The sequence below is a fragment of the Candoia aspera genome, chromosome 17 (genome assembly GCF_035149785.1).
Source record: "Candoia aspera isolate rCanAsp1 chromosome 17, rCanAsp1.hap2, whole genome shotgun sequence".
Taxonomy (NCBI): domain Eukaryota; kingdom Metazoa; phylum Chordata; class Lepidosauria; order Squamata; family Boidae; genus Candoia; species Candoia aspera.
The window spans coordinates 2,494,379-2,520,827 of record NC_086169.1 but is presented as its reverse complement, the minus strand read 5'-3'; the positions used below and the strand labels follow the sequence as shown (position 1 = coordinate 2,520,827).

Here is a 26,449-nt window from a genome sequence, read left to right as displayed (position 1 = left end):
ATATATATTTTAACAGAAAGTTTAAGAAATCTTCGATGCAAAGGTACAGGTTTGAAAATGGGAGGTTTTTCTTTTTTTCAAAGCTGAGTGGCTATTTAAAAAAAAAAAGTGCAGAACTGGACCGTTGGGGGCTTAAAAGTCCCGGTATGAAACGCTGCCAACCTCAGAGTTGAAAACGGAAAGTATTCTGGATCCGGAGGACCTTTTGCGTTTTCGGAGCTCAGCTGAAAAAAGGGGGGGGGGAAAAAAAGGCCCAAACGGTTGGAAAATTCTAAAGTTGGGCGTCAGGAGCTCTGAAAATTAAAATTGGAAAAGGCCTGGGATGGTGCCTTTCCGGAATAAAAGCCTCCTGGCTCTGTGGTGGAAAGTTTCTTGATAAAAACCTTAGGAAAGGAAGATGAGTGGGTAGGAAGAGTCCCAAAATATTAACACTGTATTAATAATACACTGGAGATCAAGGTGGGAATCGCCCAGTTCTTCTGTGCAATGGGTCCAATGTCGTCTTTTGGATCCGTCTCCGCCTGTTACTTCTTCCCTTTCGGCTCGTGGCAACCTTTCGCGGCATCTCCCATTATATCCCAATATTCTCCAAACTGGAGTTTTGCCTCTTCATTATCTCCAAGACATTCAATCTTTTCTTCCAATGGCCCAACGCTCTGTTAGGGAGGGAAAGGAGCCGATGAAACATTTACAAAATGAAGAACGGCCAAATCTATTTCAGTTTCGCATTTTTTTGCAGTCCTGGTATTGTTTTTTTTAAAAAGCAAGGTCTCCAGTTTTGTTTTGTTTTTAAACCACATTGCTTTTAAGATAAGTAACTTTGATGGATTTAATCGCTTTTTAAAATTTTTATTTTACAATCACTTTACAAGGAGCCGTGTTCCTTAATAGAATCTACTTTGGGTAGGTTGTTGGCAGACCCTTATTAATTAGCGCATGGTTTTGCAAGCAAGTTTCTTTAATATGTTTTTTGGATCTGCCGTTTTGTTCATTTTTATTATTTCTGTACACATTTTTGTTCTCTAACGTGCTTTCTTGTGCACATTTTGAACAGCAAAATCCAGAGACCGGCCCGTTGACAGAGCATAACAAATTCAGTCTGGGTATTGCTTGGAAATCCCGGAATAAAATCTATCTATACAGTCGCTAAGCGTCGATGTTAACTCGACAGCACGTAATCAATCCATCTGATAATACTGTTTAACTAAACTAAACCATTTGCACATATAAAATACAGAGTTAAGGAAGCTTGCGAACTAAACATCGCCCTAATGCAAACTGGACGTTTGCGTTAAAATGCAGGCTAGATTTTATTCCTTTGAAATGCAACCTGGATTTTTGCCTGCCCCAGCAGCAAAAGCTGGTAAAAAAAAAAGAAAAAAAAGTAACACAGTTTCTTTTAATTTACTAAAGGAGATCCTTGCAATGTAAAGAGGATGCGAGACGGGGCCTTTTTGGTGGTGGCCCCAAAGGTGGGAATTTCAGACCTCCCTCATTCCTTTCAGAGAAGCCCAGAAGGCTTTCAGTGAGGTTTTAACCCATCAAGTGGCTCCTTTCGGGGTTGGCCTGGGCCCCGATCCATCCTTTGGACCCGTGCAGCTCGGCGGTCCGGCACATCGCCTCACCTTGGCTAAATGGGGCAGCCTCTGCCCGACCAGATCTTTCAGCTCATTGGCCGTCAGACACTCTTTGCGGCCCTTGACGGCGTAACAGTGGAAGTTGTTGATGACAATTTCAATGGCCCGTTCGACGTCGGTGAGCTCTTGGCTGTCCTGCAACGGGCAGGAGATGGGGGGGAAGAGAAGACAGGTGAGGGTGAAGAAGACGGGCAAGATTCAGCCCAGCAGCACAATCCTGCGATCTGCTCAAAGTTGTCCAACCAGCCGGTCTCCCTCCCACATGACAGCACCGTCCCTGAAACACCCAACTCATTAACACGCCCAAACCTTTTATGCCAAAGTCTGGGGCACGGTTTCCAGCCCAGCCTCTTCTCTTAGGAGAGGAAACGCAATTCCCCAGCCTAGGAGAGCGATGTGGGACTCTTGATGGAGACCCAACACGCCAGGCAGAGCCCATCCACCTGAGATGGTGCCAGGGCAGGTAATCCCTCCTGACTTTCATCTGCCTCCTTTTCAGTTTTTGCAAGGCAGCTAAGAAGCACCAAGTCCCAGCTGGGAGGGAACCTCCTATCAGGGCTGAGAGCCAATCCTAAATATTGTGAGCCTCTTCCTAAGGGACGTCTAAGCTTTATAGGTTGATTGATTTTTTGATCAACCCTACAAATGGGTGTTTCATCCGAGCTGGTCATCCAAACCCATGCAGTGTTCCGTTTTTTAACTATGTTGGCTTAATACCAACCAGGATGCATCTCAGCTTTGGCTTCATACAAGCCAGGATGCATCTCAGCTTTGGCTTCATACAAGCCAGGATGCATCTCAAGAGAAGGAGCTGTTGGATGGAAGGCGAGCTGCTGAAGAAGCCATTCCTAAATCCAGATTTAGCCCAAAGTGAAGTCAAGGCTGGGTTCTTTTAAATCTCATGATGGAATCCATCAGTTTCACACAGCTCCTGTTCTGAACGTGTCCCGGACCCAAAATGCAGGGCCCAATTTGCATTTGAGGGACCCCCAAGCACACCCAATGTGCAAATTTCATTTTTTTAAAGCATCAAGGGCAGTCCTGAAACATTGAGTTCTCAGCTAGGGACCATGGAAGAGAACTTTGCCCATAGCCACAGTATTTGGAAGATTGGCAGCCATTTTGCATTTCCCAGAATGCTCTGGCTGCAGCATCAGTCTGGGAGGATTGTGGGGGGGGGGAAATGGCTGCTGGAGCAAAATGTTGGGGAAGATAGAAAAATGCTGCAAAATTGACTTTTCTGAGGAAGTGAAACCTGTATTTCAGAGCGTTCTCCATCAAAAGTTTGATTTCCCCACTCCTTTTTTTTTTCTTCAGTTTTTCCAAATAAAGGTCACGTCTTTGGCTACATTACTCATTCTTTCAGGCCACCCCAAAGCAACATAAACATTGCAAATTCCCCAGCACACACGTACTTTGTTTACCAATGTTTAAATGCAGGAGCTGCCAAATTAGATGATATATTTACATTTTCCAGTTGGGTTTGAGACTGGTACGGATGATAAAATTAAGAAAGGATGATTTGCTTTGGATGCATCTGAAATGCCATCCTGACTAGCTTTCCCAGGATTTAAAGCGAAGATTATAATAGGCTTTAGGAGAGAGGTTAGCCCTGTCACCACTGACCATGGTAGCTGAGGGTCCCAGAAATAGCCCTCTCCAGTATTTGGAGTGCTATAAATTTTTCTGATATTTAAGAAGAATCTTTTTTCCTCCTGCTTGGGGGAGGCAGGGGGGAAATCCCTGAAATTAAAGTCAGAGTAACACAACATCTGGATTCTCTTTGAGGTTTCTCACCAGCGGGACAGGGATCTTGGAAATCTTTCCCCGCGTTAACCATTCTTCCCAATGCCCCAAAATTCTGCATTGTGTCTGTCACTGAAGAAAGCATTTTAAAAACTGTTTGCTGGAAGAACCTGCTTGGGTGCCAAAGAGAGGCAGATGCGTTGGGGCGTTCCCTTGGGTTCAACCTCATTCCTCCAACAGCTAAGCCGTTTTACCTCGATAGGTTTTGAACTGAATTTAGAGGCGGCAACTGGGGCAGGAGAGGAAGACTGTGATTGCCTTGCTGGCTTGGAATCCAGAATGCGATCCGTATTTGATTCCGATATATTCCTGATCTTCTGACGTTTCCAAAACCCAATTCCCTTTTTCCTCTGGTTCTTTGCTGCCACAGGGAGCAACTGACTCAGCGCTACACTTGGCAATATTTTTGTTTCTTGATGGAAATCCTGGCCAAGTTCCCCAGCTCAAGGGTTTCATCGTGGCTCGGGAGAAAAAAAACGTGGTGGTGCTTGGTGGAGCAAATCTTTATAGGACCCCATGCCAGTGTCCAGATGGATGGATGGAAGGTGTGCCATCAAGTCATTCTCAACTCCCAGCGACCAGATAGGTAGCTTTTCTCCATAAGCCCATGTCCTACAGAGCCAGAGAAAGCTGTCTCGGTCCAAAACATTTGATTATTGTAAGGAGACGGTTATCCTGAAAGACCTTGTCTTGAGAATTGTAGCTTTGGAAAGGCCCCCCTGCTCCATGTAGGCACCCAAATTTGAACACCCCTAGCAAATTTCTAGCTGCTGGTAAAGGGGGACCCGTCTCCAGTGCCAAACTGTTTTTATTATTCTTCTTCGGTGATTTGTCATAATTTTTCACTGGAATTGGCCTTCCTGCCCCGTACAGCTCTTAGAACCATGCTCTATCTGGGGACTGTAGAGAAAAGATTTAGGGTTTTCTTCTAAATGATTCCTCACCGGGGTTGGGATGGGGGCCACCCTCTCTGTCCAGTTGCCTCTTCTGAAGATTATCTGTTTTCTCAATCTCTATTCTTTGGATTGAAGGCCCTGTTCTAAAATGGGGAGCAAGGAACGCAACCCAGTTTAGGGCAACACCACCATCGAACGGCCTATCACACATGACACGGAGGTTTCTCCTTCTCTCAAGTTTATGCCTGGAGATTCTCCCCCCCCCCACCCCCCCATTGCATCTCAAGACCTTCCTCAGATCATGCACATTCTCCTCCATCCAGAGGGCTTCTTTGCATTTCCTCGCCCTTCTCCAGGGAGAAAAAAACCAACCCCCCACCCCATTTCCCACTCACCTTTCGCTTCTTGCAACATCGACAACCCATCTCTCTTCAAACTGGTCGGTTCCTCGGTGTCTTGGCAAAATTCCCCCTTCAGGTGGTTCGATGGCGGCCGGTCCCTTGAGCGGTTCCCAGATTCAGAGGCTCAGGGGTCCTATCACAGGCGACTTTTTGGAAGAGCCAAAAAGGTCTTTAAAAAAAAAAAAAGCTCCGTCTGCTTCTGTCTTGGCTTTCGAAACCAACCCTTCCCACCCTCTATGATCTTCCCGGGGCTGCTGCAGCAAGTTTGGAAAAGCAAGGGCTTGCCAGCTGCCCGAACTTGTCCAACCAAGGAGGGTTCGGTGAATAAGGAAGGGAGGGGAGGTTGCAAAGAAGATTGGGAAGGGAAGGGAAGGGAAGGGAAGGCATTCCCCTCCCCGCAATTTTCCCCCTCGGTTTGGGGAAGGGACTGCAAGACGGAAGGCTGGCTTACCTGCTCCGAGGAATTGGACGTGCTGATGTGGGTTGTGTCCCTGCCACTGTTTTATACCTCCGGAAGGTGTGTCCGAGAGACACCTTATGGAAGCAGCAGGAGATTGCAGCTGTGGTGCAATGGTTCTCGTTGCACCGGCTGGCCCTCTGCCAGAAGGAATGCTCAGGCGCCACCCATTTCTCAGTCACAGCTGGTCGATGAGCCATCCGGATGGCCTGTTTGGAAGGGATCTTCCTCCCTCCCACCATTGTCCAGGTTCACCGGTTCTCCTTGTTGACTTCTTTGTCTTGGCTTCTGAGGTGCTGATTAATTGAGGGGAAGGGCCCTTTCCCTCCCACTGCTGTGGGGTACCTGCCACTACCTTTCCCCCATGGAACGTCTGAGTTCAGGATTCCGGGACAGCTGGACCCTCTCCTCGCCCTTCCAAAACCTTTGGAGGAAGCTTCTAGGAGATGTTTGCGACTCCTAGAATGGTTAAGATTGGACAAGGCTCCATTAGAGATGTCTCTGAGCTTTGAGGGTGGCAGGGAGATCCCTCAGGAGCTCTGACAAATGAAGGAGTGGGATCTGGTCCCGGGGCAAAGAGGTCTCTGTCTGAAAAGCTGCCCTTCTTGGAAGTTCTCAAGAAGGTCCTGCTTATAGAAGGGCATCTCCAGCTTCTGGTACCTGGGCCGTAAGCAATGTTTGGAGAGCCCAGCGTTGAAAGCTCTCCACTCCACACTGTCCTAAAGGCCTAAATAATATTTGTTTATCAGGTCTCTGGCTTTGTTTGTCCAGCAGTCTTTATGGGAGTCTGAGCTGGACTTTTGGACTTTGGTGTGAACTGACCAGGTGAAGATCTGTCTTCTCTGGATAGTTATTCTACTTCCAGTGTCCACTTTCCAGTGTAACACTTCTGTTCGGACTCTCTGCCCCCTCACTGAGCCTTTGGGGGGTCCACTAAATCTCCCCCACCCCCAGCTTTAGCTTTGGAGTAGAATGGTTCACTAAAAGAATTCAGCAGGGCCCAGCTGTGAGGGCAATGGAGGTCAGGCGTGTTCTCAGGACCATTGTGTGAAGTCCAGTTTAGTGAACTAAGCTTTTATCACCTCCGTCAGGCGCATGGATCTTCCCATGTGTGCGGAAGGAGCTTAAGCATGTAGGAACCCCTTGCCAATATTGTGAAGGCTTTGTATGTGAAGCACAAAGAAGGGATGGGATCTGTCTTCTCTGGACAGGCGGCCCTCTCTCGGGGATGCCGTAGTAGCAGATTCCTGCTCTGGGCAGGGGGTTGGACTAGATGATCTCTGTGGATCCTCCCAGCCCTTCCAAACCTCAATTCTGTGACTGAAAGTTACCAAGTGAGCATGTGCTCCTTCTCCAAGCCAAGTCCCTGGCCCCCCTTGCGAGTCCCTTTCCGTTCGGCCTTGTGCGGCGTTTGAGGCCAGCTCCTGAAGTGTTAAACCGTGGCTTAAACTGTGTTAAACCGTGGTGTTAAACCGTGGTTCAGCCCTGTTGCATAACCCAAGCTGCTAGGGGTCACCGCAAACAGCCCACCGTGTAACCGTGGGATACATCATGAGCCATCATTTAAGACCATGGGAGGGTGGCTTCGCAAGACACGTTATTTACGTAGGGATTTGATGCATTTCCTTCTCTGCTTTTTCTCTCTCTGTCTCTCCCACACGGAGTCTCAGATTGAATGCAGTGTCAATTTAGCAGCTAATCCCATCTCCATAGTCACCGGCTGTGACAGATCAACACCCTGCGGACTAAATTCCTGGGCGCATAATTCACCCTGCCAGAGTCGCTCTGCGTATCCAACACACGCCGTAGGAACTGAGATGCTTCATTTCCAGCTTAGTTTACAGGGACGGCTCTCATTCCTGGATTGGGCCAGATCCTCACCTTATAACTCGTTGAGCTGGTCTCTCACTTAGCTGCTCTCCCAAGGGGTGGAGGCATCTCAGCAGCCTTCCAGGAGTTGGAGTATTATGGGGTGCCCCGCCCGCCTGCCCAGCCCAGTGGGAGGGGTTGCTCTGTTCCCAGGCTAGCGCTGAAAAACACACACTCTCGAGGGCCAAGGCAAGACTTTTCTGGGGCCAAACGCAGTGAAGATGAGGACCTAGTTTCTCCTGGGGCATCTGGTTGGTCCTTCCCACCCTGTCCTGCTAAAAGTGGTTGGGTTTATATCTTACGGGTTTCATCTAAGGGTCTTGGCAAGCGTGGGGGGCTTCCAGGACATGCCAGGGATCCATCTGAGGAGGAAAGGAGGTTATTTTTCTTAAAAAGAAAGCAACGTTCAAGGTCTCATGAGTTCCCTTGGTGGAAGGATTCCAAAGGAACCTGGCTTATCTCACCACCATCTCTGGTTCCATCTGCCTGGGGTTGTCTATGCTGCTTGGTTATGATGGCTGTCCGGGGACAACCATTTCAGGACCAGGGAGAGCTCCCAGAGAATAAAAGGTCCTTCTTGGCCAGGATGGATCTCCAGGATGGATCGACATCAGGAGAAAGACTCAGAAGGGATATCACCAGGACCAAAAGTCATGACAGGGTAGCCCTGCAGAGATAGGACCCAACCCTCTAGGCTTGGATGAGCCTAGAAGAAAGGTGGTCAAGACAAGGAGAAGGAGAGATGCATTGAGACATTCAAGGACGTTCTTGACTTGGTTGAGTCCTACTTGGAAGACGTGGCTTCAAAAAATAACCCTTGCTACCAGGTGTACCACTATTTTGCAACCTCTGCAATGAACTGCACTAAATTCCTTTTCCCCCTCCAGGCCCATCTGCTGGAGGTGGCCTCGCGTGACCCCAGAGGAGAAATTACAGAATTAAAGCGTAGCCGTGTAGTTTATCAAGAGCTGCCAGGATTTTGTAGCAGAAGCCTATAAGGTCCTAACCCAGGTAGGCAGACATTGACACAGCCAACTGGAGCATTTTGGGGGCCAACAGGATTTAGGTAGGTGTGGGAATGACCTTCATACAGAACATCAGGTGACTCGTTAGGGCCTGGAGGTCTCACAGATGTTGAGAAGACCACTGGAAAGATCTTCCAGGTTGAGTTAGAGTCTGCTGCTTCAAGGCCCAAAACTGATTTAGAAGGAGCTGCCCCAGCTGAACCAGTGGAACGTCAGCCTCAGGAGACACCAAGCCAGGAATCACCTGAGGTTGATCCATCGCAGGCACCATCAGAACAGCCGGAGCAGCCAGACGGTGAGGCATGGCCTTCAAGGCCATGGACTCAGCTAGCAAAGCAGAGAGCAGAGCAAAGGCGTTCAATGAGGCTCCTTGCTAAGCAAGGGAGTAACTGTCTTAAGATAGCTGGCTGCAGCCTGGTTTAGCTATCCAGGCCAGCTTTCTTTCCAAGAGACTCTGCTTTGATTTACGTTCCTGTCCTCATCTACTCGGCCTTGAGTAAATTGAGATTCCCACCGAGCAACTGTTTGTATGCAAGTTGGAAACCCAAAACAGGACGGCAGCGTTCCTGGACCCCACGTCTTGGGTTCCCTTCAGCAGCTCTCTGCAACCTGTTCCTCTTGCACACGCATGTGCTCACACGCCCGCCCACACCTTTCCTTCCGGTCTGCCCATCGAATCCTGAAAGCCACCGTTCTGGAATGAAGAGCTTTATTTGAATGTTGGAAAGCAGTGGGTGGTATAGGACTCTTGACACTCTGGTGTGTTTCTTCTCCTGCTGATGCGCATGGTGATGATTTCCTGGTCCCGTCCCTCCATCTGGAATCCCCCCCTCCTTGACACACACTTTCACATCCACACACACCCGCACACACACCCATCACTACTTCTTCCCCACTTTCTCCCTCTTGATCTCCTTCGCCAGCTCCCCGATGAGCCGCCAATATTCTCCAAACTTCAGCTCTTCGTCGTTGTTGACGTCGAGGGCTCTCATCTTCTCGTCGAGGTCCCCGACGTTCTTCAGAAAAGACATGGGAGGGAAGGAAGGTCACTTGCGGGGTACAGATTGGCAAAATCCTTTCTCTCACCAAGGAACACCTACGCTGCAGATGTTAGATCCGGGGAGAGAAGAGGACAACGCTCTGGTTGATAACTTCAAGGGAGAAAATGGCGGAATGGAGATGGTGGGTGGTGGTGGTAGCCATCCTGGCTGGAAATAATGGGAGCTGTGATGGATTGATTGATTGATTTGTCGGGTTTATCCAGCCCATCTAGAAGGCCATCAGATTGGGGAGCCCTGTTTCAATGCATGGACTGTAACACAGGTAGTCCTCGACTTACAACCATTCGTTTAGCGACCGTTCGGAGTTACGACGGTGCTGAAGAAAGTGATTTGTAGCTGGGAACTTGCACTTATGACCGTTGCAGCATCCCTGCGGCCATGTGATCAAATTTCAGGTGCTTGGCTTGGCAACCGGCATGGATTTATGACAGTAGCATCCCGGGGTCACACGATCGCTACTTCCCTGCTGGCTTCCGACAAGCAAAGTTCAGCGGGGGAAGCCGGATTCACTTAACGACCACATGACTCGCTTAACAACCACACGACTCACTTAACAGCCATGGCAAAAGTCGTAAAATTGAGCACTACTCACTTAGCGACTGCCTTGCTCAGCAATGGCTGTTCCAGTCCCAATTGTGCTCGTAAGTCGAGGACTACTTGTAGAGAAATTGGGGGTGCCGGCCACCCAACCTTGCCCGTCCTGAATTACTCCATTCCATTCCAGTTCCTATTCTAAGATGCAGCTGAGCTCTTGGCGCAAACGGATTTACGTTTTCCGCTCTGTGAGGAATGGCGTCAACATCAACACACGGTACCCGTGACGGTGGGTTTCCCTCCTCCTGCACAGTCTTCGAAGAGCACTAGCAACTTGGGGGGGGGGGATTTTGCGTAAAGACACGGCACAGGGGCAAGGCAGACTCAGGGCCCAGCCTGTCCACCCTGCTGCTCCGCCCCAAAGCAGAAGGGGTCTTGGGAGCCCCCACGTTGGCTCGGTTGGCTTCGGGATGGCGGCCTCTGGAGTTTCCCCTGCCCCATCTGTTTGGGGAAAGCCGTTGCTCGCCCCCGCCCCCACCCCGGGTGCCCCCCTCGGCGTGCCCACCTTCATGAGGTTGGGGAGTTGGAGGGCGACCAGTTCTTTAAACTCGCCAGAGGTGAGCGTGTGCTTCTTGCCCTCACGATCGGCGTAGGTGAAAAAGGTTCTCACGATTTTTTCAATGGACATCTCCAACTCCGTCAGTTCGCTGCTGGCCATGGCGTTAAAGGACGGGGAAAAGAGATTTTCGGTCTTCGGTCGGAGGAGGGCCAGGCAGGGGAAAATGGCTGCCAAGGTAAGAGGAGGAGAGGTGGTGGTGGTGGTGGGTGTGCGGAACTCATGCAAAGCTGCCGAGCTTGCATCAAGTGAAAAATGGCTTTGGGAAGCCGTTTGTCCCTTGAAATGAGAAACGCAATCCGCACCCCCCGCCCCAAGACATCCCACACCTTTCCACGAAAAGGAACCTCGGCCATTCTTGGACACCTCTAGGAAAAATACCCTAATGGTGTTCAGTTTCACACGGGGGTGAGTTTTGTTGGAGCGAGCCTGCGCGGAAAAGCAGATGCATGGATGCGGAACGAACCGAAGGCTGCAAAAATGAGGAAGAGAAATGCTCTGTGGGGTGGGGGGTGTTGTTCTGGGGGGCGGAGAGAGAGGTTTGCTGGGGGCTCCACAGCCCTGCAGAGTAGAGCTCCTCCCGATATTTGGCAGTAAAAAATGTCACGCCTCCTCGAAACCAGCCTCAGTCTTTTACGAAAATTTACGTCGAAGGATGCACAATCCTGAGCTGATAGAGCTCCAGAGGATGGGGGCTGTGGTGGCTTGCCTGAAATCTCACAGATGTCCCTAAGCAAGGTGTGAAGGAAGCCCTTCTGCTTGCTTTGGCATCCTGGTTTCTAGGCGGTAGACTGCCCCTGGGGGTGGAGGTTCTACCTACCATCATCGCCTAGAGAACAAGCTGCCTCTGTGCATTTTTATCTCTCTCTCTCTCTTTTTTGAAGAATCACATCTTGGGGATAATTGTGCCTTCTGCTGCGTTTGTGGAATGGTATGAGGCAAGGATGGGGGGCGAAAAATGGTAGATTTACAGGGAAGCTTCAGAGAGCCACTCACAGATTGCCGATAGGGCCCTAAATATATTTACTCCGAAGTCAGTCTGCAGTTTATTCTGCAGCAAAGAGGGTCCCACTTGCATTGAACTGCATGGCTTTATACACCTTCTAATTTCTAAAGCAGATCCAAAGAGCGAGGCTTTGGATTAATGTGCCAATCGATGCAGTTCAGCAGTTCATGCATTTTCTCTCTCTCTCCATCCATCCATTGTGCCTGTCTGTCTGTCTGTCTACCTACCAACCTACCCCATCCATCCATCCATCCTCTAATTATCTATCTTCTAATCTCTATCCTTCCTTCCTTCCTTCCTTCCATCCATCCATCCATCCATCCGTCTATTAATCTATCTTTCATTGTCTATCTTCTAATCTCTATCCTGCCTGCCTGCCTGCCTGCCTGCCTGCCTGCCTGCCTGCCTTCCTTCCTTCCTTCCTTCCTTCCTTCCTTCCTTCCTTCCATCCATCCATCCATCCATCCATCCATCTATTAATCTATCTTTCATTGTCTATCTTCTAATCTCTATCCTGCCTGCCTGCCTGCCTGCCTGCCTGCCTGCCTTCCTTCCTTCCTTCCTTCCTTCCTTCCTTCCTTCCTTCCTTCCATCCATCCATCCATCCATCTATTAATCTATCTTTCATTGTCTATCTTCTAATCTCTATCCTGCCTGCCTGCCTGCCTGCCTGCCTTCCTTCCATCCATCTATTAATCTATCTTTCATTGTCTATCTTCTAATCTCTATCCTTCCTTCCTTCCTTCCTTCCTTCCTTCCTTCCTTCCTTCCTTCCTTCCTTCCTTCCTTCCATCTGTCTATTAATCTATCTTTCATTGTCTATCTTCTAATCTCTATCCTTCCTTCCTTCCTTCCTTCCTTCCTTCCTTCCTTCCTTCCATCCATCGCATCTATCCATTGTACACATCTGTCTACTGTGTCTGTCTGTCTACCTGCCTACCTACCCCATCCACCCACCCACCCACCCACCGTCTGTCTGTCTGTCTCTCTCAAGCACCAGGAAAAGTATAACTGTCTCTGAAAGCTCATTTCAAGGTTGGGCGAAGCCAAGGCACCCCCAGGCCCTGTGCCCCCTGCAAACAAAGGAAAACTTGGCAGAAAAGGGAAAGAATTGGCACGGCAGCCCCCTTCTCTGGGCCACATCGCCACTTACCCCAACAGCTGTCCCTCGCAAGGAAAAATGTCAAGATGGAAACGAGGGGAGCGTTTTATACGGGCAGACTCGGGAGGTGGGGAAGGGATGGTCCGAAGCAGCAGGGCCCGTTGGCTGAAGTATTTGGTTTCTCTTTCCACAGACGGATGTGCACTGCCCTCTCTCCTCTCCGCCCTGCAAACACTCTCAATGCCTTTTCACTCGCAAAGTTTTCTTTAGAAACCCTGACTCAGAATGCGGAGGGGAAAACCCCAAAAACACCATGCAAAACAGAATCAGACCTTGTGTGCCAGGGCAGGGAAGGCAGGCGCATAAGGGGGCCTTTGTGCCTGGGTCTTCCAACCCTGGCACGAAGTGCCAGATAGACGCCCTGCAGGAAAGTCTGTTTCATTCCGCCAAAGAGATCAGAATTCTCTTCTGGCTGGGAAACGAGGAGGGGAAATAGGGCTTGTGGCTCAGCCTGAGCAGGGAAACAGGATGTTCTGGCCCCGGTGGTGTTTGATCAGCACCCCCCGGCCCGGATTATATTTTCTGCATTGTCGAAAACCCCACAACATTGCCTATCTGGCCCCTCCCGGCCAAGCCAAGGGCGCTTCCTGACATTTATTTATTTATGAAATTTCTGTCTCTGCCCATCTCCCCCCCAAGGAGGGACTCTGGGCCGTTTACAGTAAAAAATAAAATTTAAAAATTCAGTACGAACTATAAATAATACATTAAATGTAAATACAAATAGAAGGTAAAAATATAAAACGCAATAAAATCCAGATGGCCATAAAGTTCTATTTCAGTCCGTTTGGAAAGCAGAAAATGCACAAAGCGGGACCTGATCCATCCTGGCTTAAACATGGCTTAAGCAGCGAAGGAGAGGAAATGGGGGTTGAACTGTGTTGGGCAGTCGAATTTGGAAAATAAGATGGGGGGGTACATCTCTGGTTTTGTATGCTCAGATCTAATGGGGGGCTGGAAGACGGAAGGAAAAGGTTTGGGGCAGGGTTGGGGAGGGTTGATCAACCAAAGGGAGGTCTGGCTTTGCAATCCAGTTGGGGCCACCTGCATGTTTTAAAAAGTGGCTCAGCCCCGGTGCTATTTGCAACCTGCAATTTGAAGCAGTGGGTCAAAGACGCTGCTTGGTAAGATTAGCATGAATTTCTCTTTTATTCGGAGGGAAGCGATGGCAGATCAGGGGAGCCTCCAGTTTCAGGCGCAGTCTACCTCCGAATCAGTCATCTGTAATAAAGCGGGGGCTGTTTGCCCCTCAAGGGAGGTTTTTGTTCACTTTTTGACTGCTCTGACAGAAATGAGAGGAGAGCCTGATTTGGTCAAAGCTGCTGCTGCTGTTTTATTTGGACAGCAATAAACAGCTCAAATTACCTGTTAGGAATTACGGGAAAGATTCTTTGCGGTCCTTCTGCAGAATCAAATCAAGGTTGATTTAAAAAAAAACAACCTGAAATGTTGCATCCGACAGCAAAGAAACTTTTTTAAAAATCGGCCTTCCGAAAACATGCAGCGGGGGCCTGTTGAGTTTGATGCAACTTGTATTGGTGCGTCGCATTTGAAAATATTCTTCAGCTGCAGAGGTTTTGCATCAGGGCAGCTGTGCGTCATTTCATCCGGGCTCCGTTTTCTAATTTTTCCACCCGTTTCCCCCCCCCCCCCTTGTTTCAGCATCAGTTTCACCAGGAAGGACGTAATTCCCTTTGTGTTTCTTCTAACAGATGTGCCTGAGTGCAATTTTGCAAGTATGCTTATTTTAAAAACATCTCCTTTAGCCAGATGCACTTTTTTAAAAAAAGGAAGGGCATGTCTTTTTGGATGGGTGCACATTTCTGGAAGGAAAACGGGAAGAACTCTCTTGCAAAATTTGAAGAAATACGAATTCTCCATCTTCTTAGAAAGCTGCAATAACGGGGGCTTTGTGGTAAACTTTAAAATAAGCGTCTGCCCATTTATTTTAAACCCCGGTCTGCCTCTCCCACGATACAGGGGGACACTTTGACAAAATCCAGACGAAGTAAGCTACAACTTAATAAGAAAACCGCTTATGAAATGAAAAAGTAGCATGTCGTTTTTCAGTCCTTCTTACTCTGATCCTTTAGATGTTTCTCAGCCTTGCCAACTTGAAAATGGGTGGACTTCATCTCCCAGAATTCCCCAGCCAGCATAGCTGGGAGATGAAGTCCACCCATTTTCAAGTTGGCAAGGCTGAGAAACACTGCTTTAGCAGATTCAAGAGATGCTAAATCTTCAGAGTTTATGCCAAGATGTCTGGAGGGAGAGAGGGGAGGGCCTTCTGCACATGCTCAGGGGCACTCTTATCCTCTGCACCTTGGCTTCCTGGTTTTAGAGCAACAGACTCGTTCCTTCACTTGCAAGAACAGTGGCGAGGCAGTTCTGCGAACTCTCGTATTCCTGCCCGGCCAGGCCCCAACACATTTCAGATGACCTGGAACCCTGGGAGCACATTAAGCAGCCCCACCAGCCAGGCCTGTTCTCTTTCTGTCTCTGCACCCACACACAAATATTTCTGGCTAATTTATATGCTATATATTTTATTTTCCTCTTCCACTCTGTGGTGCCATTGCCGAGACAAATGAGCAGTCGGGAGATCGTCCCCTCTTTCCTGTCCCTGGTCCTTCCCCCCACCGTGGCTGGTGAAACACTGGGGTCCCCCATCTGCGAACAGCTTTCTTGCTCCCCTGCCTCAGTTCCAGCGGTGGAGGGGTCTCCTCTCCTCCCCGACATGCTCAAAATGAAACGAACGCATCACGAGCGAGCGAGCAAGCAAGCTAGCCATCTCGGAAGGATGTGATGCCACCTGCAAAGGAATGCACCTCTACGTCATCCCACCTCTCTGCACCCCAAGGCAGGGCGCCCACGCGGTTTGCAAAGCAGACAGTCTGCATTTCTGATATCCCAAGGAGCAGCCATTGAATGGTGGCACACAGTGTGAGGCGGGTGGCTTTGGGGACAGGCACGGTCACCCCAGTGGCACTTGCTGCTCTGCACAAGCAGGTTGTTGCCTGGGGGCTTCTCAAAGATTGCCATAGGCGAAGGTGAGAGGCGGGGCCTGGTGGCTGGAAGAATGCGGCGCCCCTTGTTTGGGGTGTATATATTCAACTGGCTGGGGATGGTATAGTAGATCCCGTCCGGCAAAGAAACAAATGCCTTTTCTGGAGTGAAAGTGTTTTTTTCCCCCCTTCTCCTTGAAACATCCAGCCCAGGGATCTCTGCCCTGCTCCAGAAACTCCCCGGGTGAACGAGCAAAGGGGGAAATGAAAAGTCTAAATGCCCCCAACGTCTGCAGTGTCACTCTTGACACCCACAGGTGCCAAGCTCGCTCCCCTTTTGCAGAGAAGTTTGGGGGATTTTCGCCCTGGGCGGAGAAAGTCGTTGGGGAGATTAGTTACTGGAGGAAAAGAAAATTAATAATGATGGTGCTGATAATCCGCTCCTGTTGGATTTGGGCAATGGGGCGCTGTGCCAGGCGTCCGCTGCAAAATAAACTTTGCTGCCGGAGGCGTGGCATTTGCCAGGGATCAAAGCCGCCAGACTTGGTTTTCTCTCTCCTGTAACTACTTTCTAATTGGCCCCGACTCCCCACAGAAGCCTGTTGAGGTTTATCCATGTTCCTCCTTTCCAGAGAGATGAGATGGAGGCCTGGGCTGCACCCTGGCCCATTTGGAGGGCACCAGGTTGGGGTAGCTGGCTCTCCACTGACCTGCCTGGGGCACCGTCAAGGCTGAGCTTTGAGGGAAACACTGGAAACGTTACCGGACCATGGAACCCCAGCAGAGCAGCCGTCTGAGGCCTGCCAAAGGGGTTGGACCCCAGACCCCATAGTCCCTTGCCATAGAGTGGGGCGGATGGGAGTGATCTGAACCTATCTGGATCCTGGCTCAGAACTGGTTTGCCTCTGCTTTAAGGGCAAAATTGGAAGGGAGGCATATGAGCAACCTGGGTTAGCTGCTGCTGGCTGGTAGTTTTGGTGTAAAACAGTCTGGTTTCTCCCTTAAAAAAAAAAGCAGTGATTAAATGTATTTTGGTACGTTGCTATTGGTTGGCCAAATTGTGATGGGCTGGCTTCAGACAGACAGAGGTATCAGATGGATGGATGAGATAGATAGATAGATAGATAGATAGATAGATAGATAGATAGATAGATAGATAGATGTAACAGATGTAATGGATGGATGGATGGATAGATAGATGTAATGGATGGATGGATGGATAGATAGATGTAATGGATGGGTGGATAGATAGATGTAATAGATGGATAGATAGATGTAATGGATGTAATGGATGTATGGATGGAGAGATGTAATAGATAGATGGATAGATAGATCTTAGCAGAGCCCTCAAATACAACAGGCTCCGACCACTCACAAGCCTACCCTCAACTCTCCCTCCCCATCTACAAAAAGCCACACGCCCAGCCACATTAAATCTGGACTAAGCCCCACGTCCTTCAGCAGATGAGCCCAGCCCCTCCCCTTCCCACCCGTTTTCACAGGGGCAGCAGAGACCCGAAACGCAGCACCAGGCCAGGTTCTGCCACACCCAGCTTAGACTGGCAAGCGGAACTGGTTTCTCCTGCATCGTGGCCAGCCGCCGCAGAGAGACTGCGCATTTCTGGGTTCCCAGATGTTGGGGCTGGCGTCCCCTCCCAGAGGAGCCCTGGTGCTCGTTCAGGCACGTTGCTCCCTGTCGACACGCCTGGCCTCCCCGCCACTGGTTTTCCCAGGCTGTGCACCAGCCAGACAACCACGACAAGCCCCAGCAAGCTTACAGGAGGAAATTTATCGTAAGCCACCCAGAGTCCCACTTTCGGGGGGAGATGGGCAGTGTTAGAAATTTGAGAAATAAGTAAAACAAAAATAAATAAATAAATCCGGCCTGGATTATCAAGAGGCAGTGCGGTGTAGTGCTTAGAGACAATCTATGAATGCCGGTTGCTGGCCAGAGGAGCCCACTGTTACGGGGATCCCCAAAGGGCATCTGGCTGATCCAGCCAGGCTCTTCCTGGATCCCTCCTCTCACCCATTCTGAAATCCTGGGCAGCATTTACTCCTTGGAGAAGCGGTTCCGTGGCCTGGTGGGAGGACCTTGGCCGGGCTGGTGAGCAAGTGGGCGGGGATGCGGGGGAGAAGGAAGGGGCTAGCCTCTTCTGCAGAAGGAGATTCAGTTGCCAGGGCTCCGACGAGACAGGCTTCCTGCAGCCTTTTTCCTTTTCAAATCTGCTTTTGGGGCAGCAGGAAGGGGTGATCGCAAAACACTCCTTGGATCGATCACGCAGGGGTCTTCCGTTGAGAAGACGTTTCCCAAAAATGAACTATTTGCTGCCTTATTAACTCACTGTGTTATTATCTTAGGGCCTGTGAGTAGCGTTTTAATCTTTGATTGTTGCAAACTTTTCCTGGCGCAAGCTGCCAGAAATAGGGCAGAGTCTCGGGCCCGCAGCCAGGCCCGGCCTAAGGGCCGCAGTTGCCCACCCTGCTAAAACACAGCTGGGTCCTTCCTCAATGGGAACCTCCTTCCTGAAGCTGGGGCTGATTGGCCCTGTGCTTTCAAGAGCCCCCTCAACCAAGATTTGGGGTCGGCTTGGTCCACGGTGCGAAGGACAGACAGCCCTGCTTATTTTTCAGCTCTGCGCGATGCAGAAAGCTGCCCCGCCCCCCCGTATTTTAGGAAACAGGTTGACCAGTGGCCTTTGGGGACCACAGCACAAACACGCTTTGTTTTCTCCATCCTTCTTCCAGCCCGGCCACGGGAGGCCAAACAAACCAGCATCTGTCTTCGCTGCCCGCTTGCCAAATCCTCCCTATTGGTTGTCCCAGTGGGGTGGGTCTGGGGGGGTGGTCCATGGCTTAGATTTAGGGCAGAACTCAAGCCATTCCCTCAATTGGGCCAGCAACCGCACTCCCGTTCAGTAAGTCCTTTCAGTGTAAATGGTAGGGAGGGTGGGCTTGCCTACTGGTTAGAATTTGCTCTCCCTGGCATGTTCCCCCACCCCGCCTGATTTTCTCGCTGGGTGCTGAGTCTAGGAAGAAGCTTATTTTATTGACCAATGCAAACTTTACAAAAGATAATGGGGGGGGGGAATCTTTGTCCCCAAGAGCAGCAAAAAATGACATTTTCAGCTGAACTAAAACCTAGACAGGGTTGGACTTCAAGCGCACTTCCCTTTCCAAGATGAGCAGGGATATGCAAGGGGGGAGGAGAAGGTCAGCCGATTCAGCAGGGCTGCGTTCACACAACTGTTTCACCTGGTTGCTGAATTAACCGGTTTGGGGAGCGAGGTTGCGTAAGATCCCCTGGATAATCCACTAAACCAAAGATAGCGGAGTTAGCATCCTGTGCCCAGCCGCCAAAAACAAAGCTTAACTGAGGTTTAGGCTAACCAGGGTTAGCCTGCTGGGCAGACGCAGTTCCTTGGTTTTTCACTGCGCCATTTAGGGCAGGATGTAAACCTGGCAAGGCAGAAGAAATCACTAGTCCATGCATGCAAACTTGGCTTTGTTGATTTTTGTTTCAATCGCATTTTCCTGCTGCTTGGTCAGGTTGTGTGGTTTTAGGACTGTGCTTTGCTTCTATAATAATAACAATAATAATAATAATAATAATAAGGATACTTTTTAGGAGACATCAACTGGCTTTAAATGAGAATTCTTCTTGCTGGGGCAAAGTTGTGGGAAAGATTTCCTGCCGGAGAAAATGGGTTGGCTGTTTTGCAAAAACACAAGGGAGAAAGCGAAATTTCAGATCTAACGCCAGGAGAATTTTTCGTCTGCCCGTCTGGGGCAGAAGCTGGCCAAGACAAGTGGGTGGAAGGAGGAAAATGTGCAGTGTCTTTCTCTGCGTACTTACCTGCGAGTAAGCCTCACCAAGGGGGGTGAGGTTTGCAAAATTGAGACATTGGGCTTTGGACTGGCTGGGAACGAATGCTCGGGTTGTTAAAGGAGGCTGGGGGGTGCCTGAACCCATTTTTACGGCTAGGCATCCATCTTCCAGCTAATGACCCATCTTGGCTGAACAGGATTCAAATCCAGGCCCAGGAGGGGTGCTACTCTGTTCATTGTTTCTTTCCCTGTCTTTGCTGATAATATGGGGGAAAATAGGTTTGTGTGTGTGTGTGTGTGAGAGACAGTTGCAGTTTCTCCAGCAAGTGAGTAAAGCCCTCTGCGCATGGACAGGAGCATTGCATAACACCTGCTGCACGGAATTCAGTGCTCTTGAATTCACCCCAATTTGTCCCAATCCAGTTCGAAGCTTCTGCAAATGAGTTGGGAGCCCAGGGTGTGAAAACCAGATTATTTGGAGATTAATGGCTCAATGGATTTCTTACTCTCCCAGCCAACCATCGGCAGCAGATTATCTCCAGATTTGTTCAGCTGTTTGTTGAATCACTTGTTATTTTTTCTTCCTTTTTAACCGATGGCCTCAGTAGTCCATTTCGCCATTCCCAGGCATGACTGGTATGCATGATTTATTTATCATCTATCAGCTGATGCATGCAGGGGTTTGAAAATTTCCATTCATCAGTGTGTCACAATATAAGCAGGTAACAGAAATAATAATAATAAAGCCGCGTGTCTCCTCCAAGCTTACAAAAACATGAAAAATATCACAGTAAACAATTGGGCCAACACCCAAGAAATAAGTTGCTAGGCGCTGAAGTGATTCCCGGTTGGTTCAATGGAGCAGAAATTGAAATAATAATCAATAATAATCAGAGTGGGCAATCTGCAAGCTGCTTATGTCACATCAGACCTCCACTTTTAATTTTAATTTTCTGCTTTGCAAGCCTTAAGAATGAACTGCTGGAATCTGGCTGCCAGTGACCCAGGATCTTGCACAATTTTCCACTTGTTGGAAAAGAAAATAATTAAGCCAGTGTCGTAAAACTCCAGAGGGATGCCTGTTTTGTTGGAAGCGAGGGCTGGAGGGGGGGGGGAAATCCCCAAATCCCATTTTAAAATGGCCCAAACTCACATCTCAGGCAGAAGATTCTGCTGTGTCAAAAGTCCGGGCATGAAATTGACAACCCTTTGGATGAAACTGGACGTTGGCGGCTGTTTTAATCTGGATTGTAAAGCCCGTTGGGGTGGGCTGGGTTTTAGAGGACTGAAAGGGCTTGATCCATTTCCTTTGCCAAGTTTGAAAATTTTTGAAAAACCTGCTGGGACTCCTGGCCCTTAGCAATTTTGCCTGAGCTGCAATCCAGCCCTGCACTCCAGCGGGAGTCCATCCTTCTGGGATTCCATATCCCATTCTCGGTCTTGCCATTAATTTGGTCCTTCTACTGCTGTTTCTCCATCTTCAAAGGGGGCTTTTAACGCTCTTAGGAACAGAAGGCTGGAGGCTGGCAACGTCGGGGCCACCGGCCACAACCCTCAATGGCTGCTTTGTCTGGGCAAAGAGGAAAATGCTGTAAACAGCTTTTGGATATGTGTCTGTGTGTGTGTTGTGCCTTTCCCTCCCTCCCTCCTGTTTGGATCCCAGCGTGGCCAGTGAGATTAAAAAAAGAAGAGGAGAATAAGTCACTGGGGTCCGATATATTGGAAAACAGATATTCCAGATTGAAGGAAAGAGATATTTTAAAAACCCACCAGGACTAACCTTGGAATCCTTGATATCAGCCCACCCTAATGGCATTGAGAGGCGTCACCTTCGGATGCCCATCATCCCCCACTAGCATGCCCACGATGAAAACGCCCTTTGGGGTTTGTTTTCTGGACTAGGTTAATCAGCTCAAGCTTTCGTTGATTGAACTTGCTCTTTAAAGGGATTAAAGGTTGGGCCTGTATCGTGGGATGGGGCATTGTGCCCAGTGAGAAGAACTGTGGCACGTGGCACAAATGGGGCACAACTCTCTGCTGAGAGGGGCAAGGGTTGAATGCGTGGCCTGTGGAATGCCGTGCCTTCAACCCAACTTTTGGGATATTTTTAAAGACAACTGCTCTCAAAATGCGGGCTTCCTCTCCGCCTTTCCGAACGATAAAATGATCACGGTGATGGGAGCGTGCGTTACGATGCGTCCATGGAAGGAGATTACCAGCCGAATTCCAAAGAGGTGTGTTTTGCTGGCCTGGACGCTCTCCCCACCCCCCAACTTCTGGGTTTATTTTGTAAAGTAAATAAATCAAGTGCTTGTGGTAAGGTGGGTGGCAACGGGAACATTCCAGCGCGGGATTCCATCCATCCTGGAAAAATGACCGGGTTATTCTGTAAGAGCTTGGCACAATTGCTCAACTGTTTGGGGACAGGAAATGAGAAAGAAAAATGAAACCCCAGCAGAATTCAGCCAGATGGAATGAGGGCCTGGCCCTTGCAAATACCTGAGAGTCATAACTTGGGTCTTGCAAAATCTGATTAGGGCCAGGAGAGGTGGCAGAGCATAGTGCCCCCTGCTGGGGTATGGTGGGTGCTGCATGGCATGGCTTGGCCGTGTCTCCAATGTGGGGGAATGCCCTTTTTTTGGAGCACGCCTGCCTTCACAAACACACCCTTGCCAAAAAAAAAAAAGGGGGGGGACAGTTTTGTAGGATAATTGCGGAAGATGCTTCATCTTTTTTTTTCTTGGCCGGCGACATCCACAGCTTGCCAAAACGAAGCTGTTTCGGGGGAATGGTTGGGCAGTATAAAAAACAGCTGACGATCTTCCAGGAATTTTCCACTTCCCGGCCTAGCTTCCAGCATTGGCATTTCCTAGTGGTCTCCCATCCATGCACCAACTAGCTTTGCATCGTCCAAAAGCGGGGGACCCCTGGAACGGCAGGCGGGCTGCCAGTTCAAAAGCACAGCTGCGATGAGGCCGTTCGCATTAGCCTATTTTTTTTTTTAAAAATAGAGAAATAAAGATGTTGCCGCTGTGTTGTTAATGGCAAGTCAGCTCTGCAGATAGTTGGAGAATTAATATTTGACATTTTTCTCCCTTCTCTGTGACTGCACGAGGGGTAGAACTGGGGAAATATTTTTGCCAATTTGTTTAACCAGGTTGGGATAATAAAAAAAAAGAGAGCTGTCTTTCCCACCCCCTCATGCTACAAAATTAGGGGGATCTTATGCGGGTACCCAAGTACTTCTGCCCAAGATACTATCGTTCATTGGCCCCGCCTCCCGAGCTGCCTGTTTGCTCCTAGCCCCAACCCTGAGCCAGCTTTTCCTCTTGGCTCCGCCTCCCAACCTGTCCCTGGGACCCTGGTCCCTTTGGTCTGCAAGCAAACTGATCCTCCGACCGGCCCGCGCAGCTCCGCCTCATCCCCCCTGGGACTCCTTTCCGAGATTCCTTCCCACGCATGGAAGCGGATACCATTGGCCCGCCTGGCCCGAGCCGATTTTGGCCCTGTTTAGCCCAGGAAAAGGTCAATGGCCCACTGCATAATTCATTCGACCCCTTGCATCATTCATGCTGGAACACTTTGGACATCCTTCAAGTCCCAGGCCCGTAACGCGACCCGAGTTCCTTTGCTCACCCTGGGATCTGGTTTCGCAGCACCTCTGTTCCCGTACAGGGTGGAAGGTTTTCCTCCCACAAAGGCCCCCTTTCATTCCCGTCATCCGAGTAGCCTCCCAGGATGGTCCCCATTGTCTGTTTGGAGCTGGGGGGAGACACCTGATCCCCCATCTCTTATCGGAAGGATGGGTTACACCTTCCCCGAGAAAGCCTGCCTTGGCGGCTGAAACCACCCTGGAGGTATTAATAGCGGGCGAGCTGCCTAGCCCTAACCCCGTTGAGGTTCCATGACTCATATCCACACGGCTGTGCCCAGATTTCTTGGCTGGAGAGAGGGCGGCTCTGGCAAAAAAAAAACAACGGAAGGGCCCTTTCGAAGGGCTTAGGAAGGTGGGAGGCCAGTTCTCTGTCTGCAAAGGTTAGATCTGACATCTTAGTTCAGCTCCGTGGCACTGCTAGCGGGGAAGCGAAAAAGGGGCCGGTAGGATGTAATGGAATAGGCTTGCTGAGGGCATGGCTGGCAGGCTGGCAGTCAGCTGGAACTGAACTCTACATTGTGGTTTAGGATTAAGGTCCTCCTTGGTATGACTAATACTGACTTAGTTACTGTTATGCTCACGTTCAGGCCATACCACTTCAGATTCCCCCATCCCAAATCATATGCAGTCCCTTGCATGGAGGGCATCGGCACAGCAAGACAGGCTGGAACCCTGCTCCTTGACACGCTAGCTCTCCATATGCAGGGACTGGTAGATGTCATCCTTATTTTATGCAATATTCTGCCGGGTGAGCAAACAGGCCAGCTGGACAAGCGTGGGCGAAAGAGAAGCTGGGGCCTTGGCGAACAATAGCAGCCTATTGTGGTCTGAAGCGGTCCAGCCTAACCATAGGTGTGTGTGCCACCAGACATTAGCCCTCATGCATAATGATTTCATGCACATCCCTCCGCATGGTCGCCGAACTCGGCCTTCTGGGTTGTGGATTCCAAGCATTATTTCCCTGATTATTGGAGATAAGTGACTTGCATCCATCTTGGAAAACAGGGATCTCCTCGTCCTCGCCCATCCAGTGGGAAAGCATTGCGGGGAATCCTCCGTTGCATGGTTTCTCTCTCCAAAGTGGCCTGTCTTTAAATGGGCAATACAAAGATTTTGCAATTCTGTCTCTTTAAATTCAGACACCCTCGTCCCGGGCAGACTGTCCAGCTGCCGACATCTGATTCTCCTGGAGGAGAAGAGGGAGGGCGCGCCGGGTTTATTTAAGGCCCCTGGGTGGCTATTTGGGATTTGGTTGGGCAGAGGTCAGCTGCGTTCAGCGGCTGCCCCACAGCGATCCTCAGGAGGAGAGAGGCGAGGGGGTCGGTCCAGGTGAGGCTGAGTAAGGGGGCAACGTCGATGCCACTGGGGGGGGCAGGCTTGGGAGAAAGCGGGTCGGCCTCACGCCTCGGTATCCTCTTCCATCTGAGCCTGACTGTACCCCCGCAGAGGAGACTTTTGAGACGTAGGCTGCGGTCGTTCCTCAGTTGTATAACCGAAACGGGGATCCGAGTTTTCCCTTTCGGCTGTCTGTTTCTCCACCGGCTTCTCCTTGGCAACAAGTGCCAAGATGGAGAGACCTGTTTCCTTCCTCTTCAGAATTCACGTCGCTGCAGAACGGTCCTTTAATGCTCCCCACCCGCCTGCAAACTTAAGCCTCAGAGATGCTCCGCAGGGCTGGTGCTTGGGGCGGCGTCTCCATTTCACCTTTGCTCTTCTGGAAGTTTGAGCACCTGTCTGGAAGAGTCTTGCTCCGGGGTGGCGTTTCCCTGGGGGTGGGTTTGATCCTCGCGATGAGGGCCGAAGACGGCATCGGCTGGCCTGGCTTTTGAGCGCCTTCACCACCCTCTGCCTTCCTCCGCAGGCTCCGTTCCTGCTCCTGCGGCCGCCGGGATGACGTCGCAGTTAGAGAACGCGATGGAAGCCCTTATTGCTGTCTTCCACAGCTACTCCGGCAAGGAAGGCGATAAGTATAAGCTGAGCAAAAAAGAATTGAAGGAATTGCTGCAGAACGAGCTCAGCTGCTTCTTGGGGGTACGGCGGCCCGGCGTCCGCGATTCTTCTGGTTTTCTCCCTGCCCAATTCCTTTCAGACGTGCAGTTTTTCAAAGAAAGTTTGCAGAGCTTGATGGTGCGTCGGTTAGCGTGGGAGGAAAAGGAATGAAAAGAATCGAGCTGAGGAAGCCGAGGACCACAGTGTGGCTTGACCACAGACGGCGGCGTTACTACACTGATTAGTTTATGGGAGTGGGTTGTGAGGAACCAGCACACGGATGTCCTTTTTTCGTTAAAACACTAGTTTTAATTTATGGGAAAAGGGGAGCGTTCTGCAGTTGGAAAGCTGCCTTTCCTTTCATGCATGCCTGTCTCCAGCTGCAGACTGACAACCACCCCCCCCGGCCCCCGCTTTCATTTTCCCCCGTTTACTTTCTTTACGGGATGGGTCTAGTTTAGATAACAAGGTTCTGCCTCCATCTTTGGCCATTCTTTAACTGGACAGGACTGGTCAGGAAAGACTGAACCGAATCAGTAAAAGCCCCAGTTTTTGCACAGCGGTTTAATGTTGGTGAACCTCGGTTTTCTTTTTTCCTTTCTTTTTTTGGCTGGCTTAGCGGTCTGTGCAAACCTGGCCTGTTGGCTGATGGCATTCAACGCCTTGTGCAAATGCAGTGGTTGGCCTAACACAGGAACTTAATAAAGCTCTCGTTGCAGGGAGCAAGGAATTTGGGGGAATGAAGATGGGGCTTGCAGCATGCCAGCTTCCCATTCCCCCCCCCCACAAAGTAAAATAACCCTTTACGAGCCAGAATCCAGAAGAGGCGGCAGGGAGCCGGATGAGTGCCGAGGCGGGGCTGAACCCACCGACTCCAGGATGAACCGCACCCCAAACTCTTGTCTGGTTTCTTGTTCCAGGCCCAGAGGGACACGGAAGCCGTGGACAAGATCATGCACGACCTGGACGAGAACGGCGACGGCGAGGTGGACTTTCAAGAGTTCGTGGTCCTGGTGGCTGTCCTGACAGTGGCCAGCAACACGTTCTTCTGGGAGAACACCTGAGCCAGAGGGGGGGGCTCAAGCCTTGGGGGCTCGGCGGCTCTTCGCTGCCCCTTTCCGACACCTTTTCTGCTCTCGCGGCCTCTCTGCCCGGCTGGGACGCGAGGGAGCACCTTCTGGGGCCATGTAACCCGCCTGCTGAGACAGCGCTGCCTATTAAAGCCGACTAGCCTGCTCTTCGCCTGGTCTGGTCTCTTGGGGGGTCGGGGAGCGGGCGGGCTTCGGGGGGCTTGGACGAGCGGGGCGGGAGGCAGGCCGGGGCTCTGAACGCAGGAGAGGGGCCTGGGCGGGGCAGGGGGCTGGGCACAGCGGGCACAGCGGGCATTTGGGGGGGTCTTGCGGGGGCGCCCCCCAATGGTCTTTGCCAGATATAAGACACAACCAGCCAAGCGTGCGTTGAAACGTCTTCCACGCTCTGGGAATGGGAGCCAAGCTGTACGC

The 26,449-nt window shown here is 50.3% G+C and overlaps 3 protein-coding genes across 5 annotated transcripts; 1 reads left to right on the top strand and 2 right to left on the bottom strand.

The window, feature by feature from the left end:
* Positions 1 to 235: 235 nt before the first annotated feature.
* On the bottom strand, positions 236 to 4,880 carry LOC134506606 (protein S100-A14-like). Its single transcript, XM_063316851.1, has 3 exons — positions 4,735 to 4,880; positions 1,626 to 1,772; positions 236 to 656 (listed from the first exon to the last, which is right to left on the bottom strand). The coding sequence occupies exons 1-3, from the start codon at positions 4,762 to 4,764 to the stop codon at positions 525 to 527; spliced, it is 309 nt and encodes a 102-aa protein (XP_063172921.1). The 5' UTR covers positions 4,765 to 4,880; the 3' UTR covers positions 236 to 524.
* Positions 4,881 to 8,783: 3,903 nt separating this feature from the next.
* On the bottom strand, positions 8,784 to 10,449 carry S100A13 (S100 calcium binding protein A13). Its single transcript, XM_063316666.1, has 2 exons — positions 10,252 to 10,449; positions 8,784 to 9,107 (listed from the first exon to the last, which is right to left on the bottom strand). The coding sequence occupies exons 1-2, from the start codon at positions 10,402 to 10,404 to the stop codon at positions 8,973 to 8,975; spliced, it is 288 nt and encodes a 95-aa protein (XP_063172736.1). The 5' UTR covers positions 10,405 to 10,449; the 3' UTR covers positions 8,784 to 8,972.
* A 3,419-nt stretch (positions 10,450 to 13,868) lies between these two features.
* On the top strand, positions 13,869 to 26,169 carry S100A1 (S100 calcium binding protein A1). 3 transcript variants are annotated; one of them, XM_063316699.1, is made up of 3 exons: positions 13,869 to 13,890; positions 24,820 to 24,989; positions 25,868 to 26,169. In XM_063316699.1, exons 2-3 carry the CDS (start codon positions 24,849 to 24,851, stop codon positions 26,009 to 26,011), a joined length of 285 nt encoding a protein of 94 aa, XP_063172769.1. In that variant the 5' UTR covers positions 13,869 to 13,890; positions 24,820 to 24,848; the 3' UTR covers positions 26,012 to 26,169. The 3 variants fall into 3 exon arrangements, with proteins under 3 accessions (XP_063172769.1, XP_063172767.1, XP_063172768.1); XM_063316697.1 differs by lacking the exon at positions 13,869 to 13,890 and adding an exon at positions 18,365 to 18,393; XM_063316698.1 differs by lacking the exon at positions 13,869 to 13,890 and adding an exon at positions 21,516 to 21,537.
* Positions 26,170 to 26,449: the final 280 nt, after the last annotated feature.